This window comes from Manis pentadactyla, chromosome 17, assembly GCF_030020395.1.
Source record: "Manis pentadactyla isolate mManPen7 chromosome 17, mManPen7.hap1, whole genome shotgun sequence".
Lineage (NCBI taxonomy): Eukaryota > Metazoa > Chordata > Mammalia > Pholidota > Manidae > Manis > Manis pentadactyla.
In genome coordinates, this window is record NC_080035.1 from 6,403,366 (window position 1) to 6,421,251 (window position 17,886).

Here is a 17,886-nt window from a genome sequence, read left to right on the forward strand (position 1 = left end):
ACTACCATTTATATCAAGTTCTAAATAGTTTCTTCATCCTAAAAGAAAACCCTTTACCCATTTAACAGTTGCTCCTTATTCTCCCTTCCCCTAAACCCTAGCAATCACCACTTTGCTTTTTGTTTCTATGGCTTTGCCTATTCTGAATATTTCATACAAATGGAATCATGAATATGTGACTTTTTGTGTCTAGCTTCTTTTACTTAATGCTTGTGAGGCTCATCCAGGTTGCAGTATGTATGAGGACTTGATTCCTTTTTGTTGGATCTGTGCAATCGACCTCCAAATAACCGGGAGATGCGTGGATGCAAAAGCAAGAGCATTTATTGGGTAACCAGCATGCTGGGGTCTCACACTTGCAGGTGGAGACCCCAAAGTACAAGTTTGTTCTTCTTTTATACTCAGGAATGGGGTTGTGCGCAGAGCAGGCCATGCGCAGAATGGGCCGTGCACAGAACGGACCGTGCGCAGAGCGGGCTGTGCGCAGAACAGGTCGTGCGCAGAACGGGTCGTGTGCAGAGCAGGCTGTGCGTAGAGCAGGTCATGCGCAGAACGGGCCGTGCGCAGAGCAGGCCGTGTGCAGAACGGACTGTGTGCAGAGTGGGTCTTGCGCAGAGCGGGCCCTGCGCAGAACAGACCTAGACATGACCAGACCTTTACTGCAATTGGTCCCAACTTGTCACTTATAAAATGGAGTAGCTTATGTTAAGACTCTTTAGTCAGGACTCTTCATTCCCCCCTTGAGTTTTATTCTACTTCAAATCTTTGAAGTAACGGAATAGGGTCTTCCTTACTCAAGGGCCTGTACTGAGATCTAAGGACCATGAGTTGGATGGTGGAGGTCCGTTTCTGTACAAATAAAGCAGGGGCCACATGTAAGAGCTAGTATCAGAAGTAAGAGGGGACCTGCTACTGCTGATAATAAAGTTGTTAGCCATGGGGACCAACTGAAAAGGCTTCTTGGACCTGAAACAAAGCTTGTAGGGAGGAAAGAAAGTTTTTATCATTTTGCTCAGCTATCAGATCAGCTCACAAATTGGGAAGGATTGGGGGGGAGGCCTGCCAAACAGGATTTCAAACGGGGTCATGCCCAATCTATAGGGAGTGTTCCTGACCCTGAACAGAACAAAGGGGAGGAGAGTCACCCCGTCACTGCCAGTTTCTAGGGTTAATTTGGTTAAAATCTCCTTAATGGTCCCATTCATCCTTTCTACTTGACTTAAGCTTTGGGGATGATATGCACAATGTAGCTTCCAATTAGTCCCCAATATATGACTGAGCCCTTGTGTTACCTGAGAGACGAAAGCTGGTCTGTTGTCTGATCCAATAAAAGCGGGAAGGCCATACCTTGGAATAATGTCTTCCAGGAATTTCTTGGCAACTACTACAGCAGTAGTTTCTCTTTTGGTTGGAAAGGCTTCTACCCATCCGGAAAAGGTATCTGCCTAGTTCAGCGAAGCCAGGAATCCAGAGGCGGCAGAACCCCGCTGTCCCCAAGAACTCTCTGACAGCCCGTCTACAGTCTGGCCTTGGTAGCTGGAAAATAGTCTCTTTTCTGGCCTGGGATAACCATCGGCGTCCCCCCTTGAGTTTGTATCCCAAGTAGGTGACCTCTTCTAAACAGAGTTGAGCTTTTTTAGCAGACGCTCGGTACCCTTGTTTTCCCAGTGTCATAAGTAAATCTTTAGTGGCTGCCTGGCATTCTGTTTCTGTCCGGGCAGCTATTAGTAAACCATCTACATATTGAAGCAGGCTCACCTCTGGGAGGAAACGCCGGTACTCACTCAGATCTTTGTGGAGGGCCTCGTCAAAGATGGTCAGTGAGTTCTTGAATCCCTGAGGCAACCTGGTCCACGTTAGTTGACCATTCAATCTGTCCTCCGGATCTCTTCATTCAAAAGCAAACAGCGGTTGACTCGAGGCAGCTAGTAGTAAGCTTTGCTTCTTGGGAGATCAGGTACTGCTGCACACGGACAGGGGTGGCAGTGGCCTTTAGTTGGACCACTATCAGTGCCTGATGCTTTGCCCATCCGATGCCTCCCTTCTCAGCCCATACTTCCGGGATCTTTTTTAGCCACTTATGGAGGAGCTCATAGTTGTCTTTTTCTCTTCTCAGGATAGTGTAAAGTCTATGTTCATCATTAAGCAATAAGGTAAGAATGCTGACGGGGGCTCCATTCTAAGCGTTTACGGAAACCGAGTCGCCCTAAAAGTGGATGTGGGCTCCCACCTTGGATAGCAAATCTCTCCCCAGAGTGGGTAGGGGCACTCAGGGATAACCATGAATGAGTGGGATACCCGTCCCAGTTTTAGGTCTACAGATCTTTGGATAGTCCATGAATATCAGTTAAATCTTGTGGCTCCCTGTACCCAGGACTGTTTGGGAGAAAGGGGCCCCATGGGGTTCTTAAGGTTTGAATGTTCTGCTCCAGTGTCGACCATAAAAGTCACTGGCTTCCCCTCCACATTCAGGGTTACCCAAGGCTCAGGGAGGGGGGCCGAACCCCATCCCCCTCAGTTGTCTAAGCCTTCCATCTGGAGGACCTTCGGTTGTTCCCTGGCTTCTCTCTTGGGGTATTCATTTTTCCAGTGGCCTCTCTCTTTGCAGTAGGCACACTGGTCTCTCTGCAGCGGGTTCTGGCCCTTGAGGGAGGCTTTGGGATCTCCAGGGCCCCGTTGTTCAGTCAGCCTTTTTAATTCTCAGTTCCAGGCAGGACCTTCTAATGAATTAGCCAACAAAATCTTAGCCAACCCACGGGTCTGTCGCTCTTTTGGGGTGTCTCGGTCATTGAACACTTTCTCAACCACTGCCAAAAGTTTGGCTAGCCTTTTTCCTCAAAACCTTCTAATCTTTGTAACTTCCGCCTTATGTCTGGGGCCGATTGATTAACAGGCCAAACTTACTATGGACCGGGTTTCAGCAGCTTCTGGGTCCAGGGAAGTGTAGGTCCTGGAGGCTTCCAGCAGTCTCTCAAGGAAAGATCCAGGAGGTTCTGTGGGCTCCTGTTTCACCTGACTTACTTTAGACAAATTGGTGGAACGGCGTGCTGCCTCCTGGAGACCCCCCATCAGAATCTGGCGGTAGACAGTGAGCGTCTCCTTACCCTCATCTGTATTGAAATCCCAGTCGGGCCTACTCGAGGGGAATCTGATGTTTATAATATCTAAATCCGTGGTTGGTCTCCCATCGACCCCTGGGACTAGTTTCCGGGCTTCAGTCAGGACTCTCTCTCTCTTCAGTAGTGAAGAGAACCTGGTCGGGGTGCCCAGGACATCCATATACAAGGTCCTTGACCCTGAAAATGGTGGGGAGATCAAACGTTCCCTCCTCAGGCCACCTGACTCTGAACTTACGCCATTCGTTCCTGCAAAAGATAGAAAGTTTACCCTTTTTGACAGCAAGAACAAGATTTTTAGCCTGAGTTTGAAAGTCACTGAAGCGAGATACAAAGATAGAGGAGTAGAGGGAGTAGATTGCGACTGGCCCGTGCCAAAGAGAAACAAGAGGACAAGACAGACAAATATGAGTATACATACAGAGAACACAGTGTTAGGGCGCCTTTTTTCAAAAAGAAACCAGACAAAGAGGGACAGCCTCTCCCGTAAAAGGGCTCTGTCATGCTCTCCAACTAGAAACCAGGTGTGGGAGGATGGCCTCTCCCATAAAAGGGCTCTGTCAGGGAATGACCTCCCATCTCCCACCAGACTGAAAAATAAAAGTCCAAAAAACAGAAGTGAGCGAGGGATGTCTCCGTGCCCACCAAGGTGCGAGGAAAAATAGTGCATCCACCTAGTCCCTGGACCACCAGATCAGGTTTCTGCCAATAAACTGCACAAATACAAGGACACACAGCACATTAACAGGCAATCAAACACTGCAGTCACACTCACACTTACCCACACGCTCCGCATGGTCGCTGGTTATGGGAGCGTGATCCCGGACGAGCCCCCAAATGTTGAGTCCATGCAAACGACCTCCAAATAACCAGGAGACGCGTGGATGCAAAAGGAAGAGCATTTATTGGGTAGCCAGCATGCTGGGGTCTCACACTCGCAGATGGAGACCCCAAAGTACAAGTTCATTCTTCTTTTATACACAGGAATGGGGTTGTGCACAGAGTGGGCTGTGCGCAGAAGGGGCCGTGCACAGAACAGACTGTGCGCAGAGTGGGCCATGTGCAGAATGGGTTGTGCGCAAAGCGGGCTGTGCGCAGAAAGGGACACGTGCAGAGTGGGCTATGCTGCAGAACAGACCTAGATAGGACCTGACCTTTACTGCAATTGGTCCCAACGTGTCACTTATAAAATGGAGTAGCTTATGTTAAGACTCTTTAGACAGGACTCTTCACTTTTTATGGCTGAATAGTATTATATTGTACAGATATACTGTATTTTGTTTACCCATTTATCTGTTGATGCCCATTTGGACAGTTCCCATCTTTTGACTGTTGGGAATAGTGCTGTTATGAGCATTCATGTACAAATATTTGTTCTTAAGTACTTTTGTTATACCAAATATATTATATAATTCAATATAATATGACCAAAAATAAACTTTAAAAATATTGAAGAACTTTTAGTTATTAAGATGACATGTTAACTCCACCTTGTTTCTCTTTTTTTCTTTCAGTGAATCTCAAATGCTTTTATTTCAGAATGGTATCAAAACAGAGGTTTTATAAAGCATAGTAGAATTCAGGGTGATCTTTTACGGAATCTGTCCCTTTTCTGAATATTGTCATCTTCGAGTGTCCATTACTGATTGAGAATGTTAAGATGTCATAAAACTGAGTAGCCATTAACATGACAATTTAAATATATTTTTCTTTGTTTCTTATTCATTTCTGCCTTTTTGCCAATGTATTTCTTCTGAGTTCTTTCATTTTTATGTTGAGGGAATAAGTGGACCATGGTGCTCTGTGCTTGAAAATTAGCTCTTAACAACCCAGGGCTTTTGGGATGCTCAGCAACTGACAGTGAAGCCTATGAACACAAGTCATTCTCATGTCATTCTCATGTAGGGCAGGCAGCTGGAGCTGTCTGGTGATCAGGTGACCAGTCATTCTGGTCATGGGGCAAGAGTATGTTTAGGAAGAGTTAAGCTGCTGCTCAACTTAAAGTGAAACAAATTGAATGTTTCCAGGTTCTTTATAATTTTTTGCTGTGAATACTGTGATTAGAAAAAATGCATCACAGAGAGGGCCTATTTGGCCATAGTCACACATATGTATGGTGTACACCCTCTGTGCGCATGTTCCAATTTCCTTATACTTAACCTGACCTGTTTATAAAAGGCTCTCCCGGGTTCTTTGCATGTTAAAGTCTAGTCCTGAGAAGACAGTCTCTTCAGAACAAAGTCTAACATTTTTTTTTCAAAGTAACATTTTTTTAATGTTAAGTTTAGAAAAAATATGGTCATTGAATCTATCTCCTAAGGATTTCTTTCCCTTCTACCCACTAAAAGTCAGAAGTGTTTTTTTCTTCTCAGTTTATGATCTCAGCTGAGTGTTAGGAAGAAAGTCAGATGGTGAATTCATACCCCTGAAGAATATTTCTTCTCTGAAAGGAAGTATTATACTTGTTATCCAGAACTGAAAGGAGGAGAGGGTTATTTCACACTTAAACTAGATGCAGTGAGATGCCATGTAAGCCGTGGTTGGGATAGATGGGGAGTGGTCTGGACCCCTGGACTCCTTGTCTATTGTAGCCATCTCCTTTCTTTTATTCGCTGGGGATCCAGGTTACAGAGTCGGGAAAGCCTGACTTTTGAGAGACTGTCCACATTTCCTCCGTAGTCAAGAGCTCTCTGCTTTGAGTGGGGGAGGGTGTGTAGGGTAAAGTAACAGGGCATGGGGCAAATGATATTTCCTTGGAAGATTCTGACAGCAAGACTCCTGAATAAGCTTATTTGTTAAGTTTCAACCTTGGTTTGAGCAGTTGTCCCTCCTCTAAGAGTTGCCCCGGAACTGCAGGCTGCTGAGAGACAGTTTAGTTCTCTAATGGAGTTACCTTCTTACCTTGTGGGCAGTCACTGGCTGATTCCTGTATCCATAGTACCAGTACCTTCATTCATTGCTGACAGTCTCTGGAATTTTTTTACTTCCCTGTAAGCCTTTTTCTGCTTTTTTTTTTTCTTTTTGTGCATACATATAAAGTACAAGAAAGTGTATAATTTGTACAAGTGTCTGCTTTTCTTCACAAGGACACAATTCCAGTTACCTGTGATCATAACAGCAGTTCTCTTTCTTATCAGGCAATACGTTCCCTTGGAATACACATTTTACTAAGTAGATTTACTCTGTTTTTAGACAGTGTGTAAGGATTCTTGTTTGTACATTAATTTTTAGGGTTAAGAAGGATGTTTAGATTCCACATACCTAGGAAAAAGTATGCATCTTATCACATGCATTACTGCTTAAGTGGTGAGTTTGTTTCTTCACACTCCTTGGGTTGAATTTACCAACCCACTTAAACTACCCCAAAGAGGGGCAAAGTTGTTCTTAGTCTATCAGTCAAGGAATATTGATAAATTCTTAGCTCTAAAAGAGAACACCTCAAGTTTTGAGTGAGTAGTTATATAATCATGGGCTACCTGTAACTTTTTCTTTAAAAAAATACACATTTTTTTAGTATCTGTGTATGTAAGACTGGTATTTGACCTTTCCAAATATATTTGGTGGTTTATAGACTCAAGATATTTATTTCAATACAGTGAAATTGATTTGTCAAATAAGGCATAAACTCTTTTGAAAAAATTGTCTAATGGAATTATTTATCCATAATGGTACTAGCTATCTTTTTGAAGTATTCCAAATCTTGAGTATGTTTCCTGGGCTTTCTGTATTAATAATGTGTTTGTTGCCTTCAGAACATGAAGACTTTTTAACAGTTGCAGAGTCACTGAAGAAAGAATTCGATAGTCCAGAAACTGCTGATCTGAAGTTCCGAATTGATGGGAAATATATCCATGTCCACAAAGCTGTTTTGAAAATCAGGTATTTTTGCATGAGCTTAGGGACATTAAGAGTCTTCTTTTTGCAATCCTCATTTCTTTGTTATTCCACAAAATGAGGACTGATAAGAAAGAGCCTTAGTAGTAGAGAGAAATGGCACAACTTAATATTTTTGCAGGTAGTATCAATCCATTCATTATTGGCGAGTTTTGCATGTGTGTGTCCACTCATGTGCCTTTTCAAAACATAGTGTGGTGGTATAAGTATTTGTGTATATATATTTTTTGAAGCAGAGTAAAAGTTTTATTTAAAGTTACTTAGAAAGTGCAGGCGACCTCAGAGAGAGAGAGGAGCACCCTGAAAGGTTGGGAAAAGTTAAAGTTGCGCACTTACAGAGTGCAGACACCTCAGAGAGAGGAGTGCCCTGAGAGGTTGGGGATTCCCCCTTTTAAGGATTTTTCAGGAATGTGACAAAGGGCTAGGGTGTGGGCTTGTTAAGTGGTCTCAAGTATCTTTGATGAGACATTAAGTTTCTTATCAGTCCTCTAGGTAGTTCTGCAAAATCAGCTTATCAATCAAGACTGTCTGCCCTTCCTCCAAGGTGGGCAGACTTATTTGTTTGCTAAAGAGTATGTTAAGAATCTTCTTAAACTTCCTGGGTTTTTTTTTCAAAATGCAATTTTGTCTTTAAGGTGGGATCTTCCTGTCTTTATTATGCTGTTTATAGGTGGGCCTTTCAGCAGGCTACAGTAAACCTTACAAGGATCTAATTAACACAAGGAAGATGTGGGCTGTGCTCAGATACTTTTCTTTAACTGAGGAATATTCAGACCTTCAAGGCCAAGTTGCTCTTGACCTTTTGAGCTTTAACTGATTAACTTTAACTCTGAGTCTTTTCTGGCTTTCTAGTTTTAACTGGTTAACAGTCCTTTCTAGGGGGCTTTACTGACCTTGTTCTCTTTCCACCCCGCTCATATCTATTTTCCTGCCTAGCATTCCCCCCTCAAGCAGTTGGGACCCAAATCATTGGAGTGAGGGGCAAATGATCACTCTGGCTGCTTCCTGCTTGTGAGGGAAAGTGTAGTTATTTGGGTCCCCCTGCTTGCTGACTGTCGGGATGGCAGAGATTAGGACAGTAAGGACACCCAGTTACAGGTTTTAGCTGCTTGCTGTTTGTTGAGGCAAAGAGGACTCAGATTGATTGTAGGGGTGTCTGTCAAGTGGTCTTATGAAGATGGAGGTGTTGTCATTGGAGGGTACAGGTTGGAATCCTTGACTTAAGACCATCTGCAGTTTGCTTCTAGGCAATAAGACACAAATTGGATTAGAAGGTTGTTAGGTTCTGGAGTCGACTACCTCTCAAATAGACAGAAGACACTCACGGTAATGCAAGTCACACAGCGAGGTTTATTTCCAGCTAGCTGGGGTACAAGTGTCTGCCTGACCCAGTGGGTTTCAACAAGGACCCAGAGCACTCAAAGCCAAGGGTTTATATGGCATTTTCAAAAAAGCACTTACAGTAATTTTCCATAATTTTTGGCTACTGCTACATCCTGGGGGTTAAGCAAAAGCAAGATAAGACCACTCCTCAAATGTTAGGGTGGTTCAGCAAGATAAGCTGACCAGAGTCGCAACCGCCCACAACCCGGTATGCATGATTAGCTGACCAAGGGTTGCAGCCGCTCACAACCCGGTGTCCATGATTAACTTGTTCTTCAAAACCTGTTTATTAAACCTTAGCCAGTTCTTCCTTTCCTGAGTCATGTACTCAGAAAATGGCTTTTTGGCCCTTAAGATGGCCATTCTCATGCTAACTCATTCTTACAAAGGTTAAGTAAGCAGGGTCTGAATATGAGAGCTAATACTATTACTCCAAGGAGGGGGATGAAAGGTGCTGGCCAGGGCCACACCAGCCCTGTGACGGATTTGAAGATTAGGTTTAGCCAGGAGAGGAACTAATTGTAAGAATAGAAATAGGTTAGCATAAGAGTAGCCATCTTAAGGGCCCAAAAGCCATTTCCTGAGTGTGTGTGAACTGGAACTGAGTAAGGCCGAGAAAAACAAGATAATCAGTCATGAACACCGGAATAAGGCAGCGGTGACCCTTGGTCAGCTAACCTTGGTCAGTTAATCCTACATACCAAGCTTATCGTGTGGAACCGCCCTGACAATTTAGGAATGGTTTTATCTTGCTCTTGCCTAACCCCAGGATGTATGTCTTGCAAGAATAATGTATAGCTGTGGAAAATTACTATGAGTTAAGTGCTTTGAAAATGCTATATAAACCCTTGGCTCTGAGTGCTTGGGGTCCTTGTTGAAACCCGCTGTGTGGGGCAGACACTTGGACCCCAGCTAGCTGGAATAACAATAAACCTCTTGCTTGTTGCATCGATCTGCCGTGGCCTTCGTCTCCTCACTGGGGGGGAAGCGCAGACCGGAATAAGGCCGTTGAGTCTTACATTTGGGGGCTCTTCCGGGATCGCGTGCCCCCCCCCTCCGGAGGAACGACAAGCCAAAGATCGGAGGCTTGCCCTGGCCAGATATTACTGTGTTTGTGTCCATGTGTCTCTTGTCAAACCTGTAAGAACGTTCTGTGTTTAATCAGAAACTGCCTTGCCGGCTGGTGAGCACACCCAGTGTTTTTGTTCGCGAACAAGCCTGAAACCTGTATAAAGCCTGTGGGAGCTCCAATCTGTGTCTGGGTCGGCATAGACTTAGGCGGACGCGCTGGCAGGTCGCCGACCAGGGGTCTTGGGAGACGTCCCTTGCCCCTGTCTGGAGGACGAGGTCCTCATCTGTGAGGAAAGTCGGCTGCCGCTGCAGTCCGACAGGCCCTCAACCTGTGGGAGCTCCAATCTGTTTCTGGGTCGGCATTGACTTAGGTGGACGCGCTGGCAGGTCGCCGACCAGGGGTCTTGGGAGACGTCCCTTGCCCCCATCTGGAGGACGAGGTCCTCATCTGTGAGGAAAGTCGGCTGCTGCTGCAGTCCGACAGGCTCTCAACTTACTTTCAGGTTTGTCTCCGTGGCCATGGCAGATTCTTCTCTGTAGGCGCCTGGTTGTTGTTTGTCATGTTTGTTTGTCTTAGTCTTTTTGACAGAAGAAATGGGACAGACGCAGATGACCCCCTTGTCTCTCGTGACAGACCGTTTTTCTCAGACATTAGGGAGAGAGCTCACAATTTGAGCACGGACATCAAGAAGAGAAAATTTCGTGTTTTCTGCACCTCAAGTGGCCATCCTTTAACGTTGGCTGGCTGCCGGAGGGAACCTTATCATTATGTCTCAGTCTGTATGTTTGTGTGTCTAAGTATGTAAATGAAAATATCTTTCTACCTCCGGATGGTATTAATGAAATTGATTTAAAGACAAGCGCTTGTGAAATTTGGGCATTCTAAAACTTCCAGAAAATCTGATGGAAAATGTTAAGCATTAATGCTAATTTGGGTTTGCCTGAGGCAGGCATGTCCTTGTGGTTATCAGCTGCCAAAGTTTACTTAAAGTCATTTAAGTTGATGTTACCTGTTAAACATTTCAAGAAGATGCTTGAAGAAAAGCTTGGCTTTGTCTAATGTTTAGTAAAAGTTTTCTAAGTAATCTGGCATAGTTGCTAAAAATAAGTAAACAAGTGTAGCAAATAAACATCTTAATAATAATACTGTATTAATGTATAACAGTGTGTATGTATGCAAACAGCTTGAGAATTTTTGTGGTAACCAAAATTTTTAAAGTTTGCTAAGTTACATAGACATATTTTGTGCCTAATGAGAAATTGTGTTGTAAAGCACATTTCCAAAAATGATAATATATGTTCATAGATGAAGAATGCTAGTGTAACAGTTTACGGTGGCCTGTTTTTCAGTGTTCACTGAAAGTTAAAGTATCAAATGATTTTAAGTTCTAATGAAAACTACTTAAATAAGGAAAACATTTCTCTATGCTAAAAGATGTATGTTTTAATAAGAGAAGGTATAAAGAATGGAAACTCGTCTGCATGCTAAAGAATGTGTTTTTTGATAAAAGAAAGTGGCTTTGTTCTAAAGTGCATCTGTTTGTTAGAGAGGGATGGAGAGACAGAGACAAAGAGAGAGCAGTGTGGTGCAGCAGCGTGGTGCCTTTTGTTGTAGCGGATCTGCTCAGCCTGTTGCTTTGGAGGAGGGTCAAGATGTTTAGAGATAAGGCGTGACAAACCCAGGCAAGCCCAGGCATAATTCTCACCCGTTTATGTGCTTGAGACCATGGGGCAAATGAAGAATAAATTACTATATTCTTACAGATATAGTCATGCTATGTGAAATTAAAGCAAGTGAGTCTTGATATCAAGTGCACAGCAAAATTAGAATTTTGTTTCCAGTTAAAAAAAAACAAAAACAAAAAACAGTTTTCTTTAACTGTTAGTCTGCTCTTAATGTTGAAAGATTGCAAAGGGTTCTCTAATTGTTTTATCAAAGCAGTTTCTCATGCTTAAAGTCTCAGTGAGTTGCCAGAATATTTTTTAAAAATGAAATCTTAATATTAAAAAGACTAAAAGCTAAAGTTTGTTAACAACTGTGTAGACTCTGGACAAGATTATGTTTCTCCCAGAAAAACAGGTTTCACTGTAAAGGTTTAGATGGACAAACATGTGACCACTTTTGAGAAAGGTTGTAACAGATTTTTTTGAAAACCACCAGGTCTTCTAGTTTAATTTATATGCTGTGAATATGTTTGTATGTTTTAAAAAACATGGAGGACTCTCCATATTTTTTAATGCAAATGATCTTATAAGCTGCTATGCAAATTCTATTAAAAGCTCTATCTACTATTAAAGAGTAAAACATTCTTGAAGCTTTCAGGGAAGACCTGTAGACTTAAGCACTTTCTCTGCTTTTTTGTATCTGGTCTTGGACACTTATGCTGAGTTATGTTCTTATTATTTTCACTGTTTGTAAGCTATTGATTGTATATAATCTTTAAACCATCCACATATCCAGCATACATTTCCATGTCACCACAACCCACTATTGACACCATGAATGAAATGGCTGGTTAGAAAGCCAAAGGTCATCGTTTCTCAATCCCTAAATGAAGAGGTAAAATGCCTGATCTCTTTCATCTCAAAGCATATTTCTGGTCAGATCTGAATATCTGTGTGAAGGAAAGAGACATTTAAATTTGAGATTCTGCTTAAACTTTTAAGTTGAATTTGACTATAGCCATATTCATTCTTTGCATGTATGTCTAACAGGTCTTTTGTATGCCTGGTGATATTATAATCTTCCTCGAGTTTGGACAGTTCTTTTAGCTAAATGTGAATTCTTATTGTAGCTTTTTTTTCCCCTCCTGAAGATGAAAGCAGAGGAACCTACCATCTGCTACCATTCTCTCAAGAATTCTTGGTAACCTAGAATTATTTTGACTCTCTATATATTGTCTTTAAAAACTGAGAGCAGCAGTCTCCCCTGCTGCCCCACCTTTTTAAGATATCTCATTTACTGTGCTGGGTATATAGACAATAAATGTGTAATGATAGACAGTTCTAAAAGAATTAAATGCAAAAAGGTGCTTCTACCTCTAGTTAACTCTGACATTTTCCAGAGGGCCCCTGGAACATGTCAGAGGAATTTTTTCTCATTAGAGAAAGTATTTGACTAATTTGGCTTATTTATCTGATATATATATATATTTATTTACCAGGAAAGCACTGTCAAAGAGAATGATGCTAAACTTTGTTACTGAATGTTTTGTATTACAGAAATATCAGAATTTCCTTATGTCAACTGTCTTACAGTAAGCTCTCATCAGATCTTTAACCATTGTCATTTGTAAGTCTTTTCACTGTTTTATTATTCCTAAACTAGTAAAGAACTAGATTTCAGCAGAACAGGTATTAGTTACATAAGATTACATAAACTAAAGAAAATGATTTTGTGTCTTTTTGTTTCAAATGTTGCTGATAAAGTGTTTTAAGCTTGTTCTCTTAAGCTGACAACAGTTTGGTAAATGACTATCTTTATAAGCAGAATTGAAACATCCTTCTCTCTACCTGATCCCTACAGAGTTTAAAAACTTTCAGTGACTATTTTTGTATTCCATGGCAGTATGTTTATTTGCACGAGTTCAATAAGAATCTGCTTTCCTTGTGAGAAGACTAATTAAGAACACTGGTTATACTGCCAGGGCTTTGACTGGAATGTCATACCTGAGGGACATGTGCATGGACTCAGATGTGAACAACTTTAAGGAACTAAGATTGACTTTATAAAGCCAACAAAGCCCCTTGGAAGAACTGGCCTGGTACCTTGCTTACAGAGTTCCCAGCAGCCTTACCAGGTGAGTAAGGAAGGTCACGTCCTGGCAGGTGCAGAGACCTCGAGAAGAGAGGAATTCATCCAAATCTACAGGTACTGCAGGCAAAGCCTGATGGCAAGTCTGGCTTGGGTGTCTGGCCTCAAGAAGCCTTTAAAAGTTCAATCTGAAATTCCTTACAAAAAGTTCCAGCAAAGCATATTTAAAAGAGCCTGTGTAATCAATTGCTCTTCTTGCTGCACTTGTGCAAATAATCAAGCCAGCTGTTAATTATTTTCTTAACCTGATTACTTCTAATAAAAATGTGGGTGATTTTAGAGAAAAGTATTGTTTCAATAACGCAGCCTCCTTCCAGAATGGAAAATCCAACTCCAGATATTGCTACATAACCTAGTAACACAATTTGTTTTATCTTGCCTAGAAGCCACAAAACTGCAAATAGTAATAGAAACGAAACCCAGAATAGAAGCGCCAGCCTTCTGAGGCCCTCTCAACTGACCAGTGATAGAGACCTAGCTGCGCCCTTTACTGCGCCCCCTTCTCAGCACGAAGCAGCCAGAGCGGTCATCGCCCCCTTTCCCTAGCAGCAGCTAGGGTCTCTATCTGTAGAGGAGAGAATAAAACAGGGACCATAGGCTTAGACAGAATAAAGTGAGAGCCTCTGAAGAAAGCAAGGCAGGATATTTGCAATCAGAGCAACGTAACTACATGCTGGAAACTCCCCTCCTACTAAAACTATGTTGAACATTAAGCTCTAGAATCATTCTTCAGTGAGATCAGTTAATGTTCCCCAGATAAAGAAGAGTAGCACATGCTTTATTATGCTAATCATTTGTAATCGTGTATAAGATTCACTTTAGCATACTAAAAGGCCCAGGCCTATGTGCTGTCTTTCCTCCTGATCTAAATAATATTGCAAGCTGAGAAACTGACTTAGCATGCAGACCCAGCTGTAGATGGCATACTAAAGGCAGGATTCTTTAGCAAATATACAATATCTCAGCCCACCTTAGAGGCTGGGCATGCAGTCTTTTAATGTGCGCCTGGACCAAAGCACCAGTAACCCAGAGAGAAATCAAGGCAGGAGATTATCTTTAATCAAGGACCCCTTGCCATCCGTCCCGAGCTAACTCGCTCCTGCTGGTTATGCTATGATGTTGCTCCCCCTTACTACGAAAGTATAGCATTTGTTAATGCTCTCAACCAGTCTTCTGACCCCTCTCAGTGTAGGTGGCAGCAGAAAAGACCAAGACTCACTTTATCCTCTATAAGTGGGCAAGGAACCTGCATTGAGAAAGTTCCTAAAACTTACACCTCCCTCTGCAACAGGACAGAAGTAATAAATACCACCCCAACTTATTATATTCCCCCATCTAATGGGTGGTGGGCCTGCCAAACCAGAGTCACTCCATGTGTTCATTCCCAGAAGTTAAGTAGTCCTACAAAATAGAAGAAGTTTAGACATGTCATTCCTCCAAAAAGGCAGACTGTGCGCTGCCCTTAAAGAAGAATGTTGCTTCTATGTAGATCATTCAAGAGTAATAAAAGACTCCATGGCCAAAGTTAGAGAAGAGTTAGCTAATAAAAAAAAAAAAGAGAAAGAGAACAAAACCAAGGGTAGTTTGAGTCCTGGTTCAACTCCTCACCATGGTTCACCACCCTCATCTCTACTCTAGTAGGGCCACTAATAATCTGAATATTAATTCTAACTTTTGGCCCCTGCATCCTAAACCGCCTAGTTACCTTTATCAAAGAACGCATTAGCACCATGCAAATCATAGTGTTCAGACAGAACTATCAGAGTGTTGACCAAACAGATGACCCCTAGTTTCATGATTGAAATAGATACAAGAAGAAGAGGGGAATGTAAGAATAGAAATAGGTTAAATGTAAGAATAGAAATAGGTTAGCATAAGAGTAGCCATCTTAAGGGCCCAAAAGCCATTTCCTGAGTGTGTGTGAACTGGAACTGAGTAAGGCCGAGAAAAACAAGATAATCAGTCATGAACACCGGAATAAGGCAGCGGTGACCCTTGGTCAGCTAACCTTGGTCAGTTAATCCTACATACCAAGCTTATCGTGTGGAACCGCCCTGACAATTTAGGAATGGTTTTATCTTGCTCTTGCCTAACCCCAGGATGTATGTCTTGCAAGAATAATGTATAGCTGTGGAAAATTACTATGAGTTAAGTGCTTTGAAAATGCTATATAAACCCTTGGCTCTGAGTGCTTGGGGTCCTTGTTGAAACCCGCTGTGTGGGGCAGACACTTGGACCCCAGCTAGCTGGAATAACAATAAACCTCTTGCTTGTTGCATCGATCTGCCGTGGCCTTCGTCTCCTCACTGGGGGGGAAGCGCAGACCGGAATAAGGCCGTTGGGTCTTACACTAATAAGGTGAGGGTTAATGATAGTAATGATGGCAAGTTTAAGGCCATTTTTTTAAAGGTTTAAACCTAACAAGGTCAGAAATATTGCTGGCTAAAGGAAAAGGTTTCACAATAGCACATTAAATGAATATTAAGTCCCACTCTCATAAGGATGCTCAGAAAGAGGGAACTGGAGTTATAGAGCTCTTATCTTAAGTGGCTGTCACTTGAAGAGATATTTTGGATTTCCTACCGGCTCACAGGTGTAGCTGAATTCTTGGTTCTCATGATTTTGCACTGCTGGATTTTTCCACCGCTTTATACAAGAATGGTGGATCCAGCTGGTGACTTTAGGGACTGTTGGATTTTTCCCAGAGAAGAGCCCCGCCCCAAATCACTCACAGAAGGCGTCTCTTGATGCAATAAGCAAGAGGAATTTATTTAGAGACCAGCTAGCTGGGGTCCAAGTGTCAGCCCGACGCAGCGGGTCTCAACAAGGACCCCAAGCACTCAGAGCCAAGGGTTTATATAGCATTTTCAAAACACTTAACTCTTAGTAATTTTCTACAGCTGCACATTATCTTTGCAAGACATACATCCTGGGGTTAAGCAAGAGCAAGATAAGACCACTCCTCAATTGTTAGGGAGGTTCTGCACGATAAGCTTGGTATGTAGGATTAACTGACCAAGGTTAGCTGACCGAAGGCCACAGCTGCCCCCATCCCGGTGTTCATGATTAACTTGTTTTCCAAGGCCTTACCCAGCTCCAGTTTTTTTTCTTTTAAGTCACAACTTCAGAAAACTGCTTCTAGGCCCTTAAGATGGCTACTCTTATGCTAACTTATTCTCATTCTTACAGGACCTTGACAGATGAGAGGGTAGACATAAGGACAGGGTAGGGTCCTTCCCAAATAGGCTGCAATTGAGATTGGGGTGACCCATCTTTCCAGACTTTGATGAGGACTTGGGTCTCTGGGCTATAGAAAGGCTGGGTCTCTGATGGGTTAGGCTATGATCTGAGAGTCCAAATTCTCTTAAAGCCTGTTGGAACTGATACATAGATGTGGCATATTCTGATAAGTCACTGTCCTCGGTAATTTGGCCTGTTACGGAAAATACTGGAAAAACCTAGACTGGATAACTGATGGAAGAACCAAGCGGCACTTGAAGTCTTGGGAGTGTTGAGAGTTTAATTTACACTGGCAGGCCCAGAGGGGAGTAATCTCCCAAGGTCTGAGCCCTGAACAAAGGCAAAGGGAGCAATATATAACTTCCTGCTTCTGTACCTGTAACATTCCTATGTGCACAGCAAATGAGTGAGCAATGGGGAGTGAGTTTAGGGAATAAGTGCCTGGCAGAGCGAGGAGTGAAGGGAAGGGGGAAATTAAGGGAATTTCTATTGTCTTTGCTAAGATCAGCAGAAGGGAGCCACCTGGACTAGACTGCTGTCCTTGTAGTTTCTCCCTATCACTCCCCCCTCTGATACCCCTTTAAATACTTCTTTTTAGGGGGCATCATCTCGTTGGTTTATGATGGGGTCATAGCAGCCTGGTTGTTGAGTCACTGAAGAAACTTTGGTCATGTTCATCGGCTTTTTGGACCTGGCTTTGATCCCCTGGAGGAGGGCGTCCTCATATCGGCGGATCTGGTGCGGTCCATCAGGGGTGGTGAAGTCCCACTTGGGGTGCTCTCAGGAACAGCAATTTCAGCCCATGCACCCTGGTTGCCTCCTCTCTTGCATTGTGAACAGGGTGCAGAGAAGCTGTTGACAGTTTATTTTAGGTCAGCTGATGGTTTTGCAAGGGATACCATGAGATCAACCAGGGCTTGTGGCTTTTCTGACAGGGTGTCAGTTATGGAGAAGGGTTGATCGTAAAACATGGACTGGCTTGGCTGCTTGGTCCCATATTTATTATGTCTTTCAGGCTCTTGCATCTCTTGCACTAGCATCTGAAGGGTGCCTGCTCCTGGCCAAGGGTGCAGCCTCACTGCAGGTCCAGGAGAAAGTGGGTTCACTGGTTCTGGAGTTGGCTGGGTATCAGCGCTCGGGGTCTGGGTGCTGACGGTTTTTGGGGCACATAAGGTGGGGGTAATATTAGCTCTTCCTTTAGGTCACCAGCAAGAATCTGCAGAGGCTCAGGCTTCTGTTGGTTCTTTGTAGGCTTCTTTGTTGAGGTGACTAAGACCCTACCCTGTCCCTGCCTGTTACAAGTGAATCGCACCCAAGGGGGAAGGCTCTGGGTGATTCCTAACCATTAATATATGAGAACTGGTCAGG

General features: G+C 43.1%; 1 protein-coding gene across 14 annotated transcripts in view; it reads left to right on the forward strand.

Moving 5' to 3' along the window:
* RCBTB1 (RCC1 and BTB domain containing protein 1) overlaps positions 1-17,886 on the forward strand; it is a 103,888-nt gene that overhangs the window by 54,440 nt on the left and 31,562 nt on the right. For all 14 annotated transcript variants that reach the window (XR_005034040.2, XR_005034041.2, XM_036932559.2 and 11 more), the window contains one exon: positions 6,869-6,995. Coding sequence is in view for 12 of the 14 variants with exons in the window: in XM_036932559.2 (XP_036788454.1) it covers positions 6,869-6,995 (127 nt within the window). In the remaining 2 variants the exon portion in view is untranslated. The remainder of the gene's footprint in view (positions 1-6,868; positions 6,996-17,886) is intronic.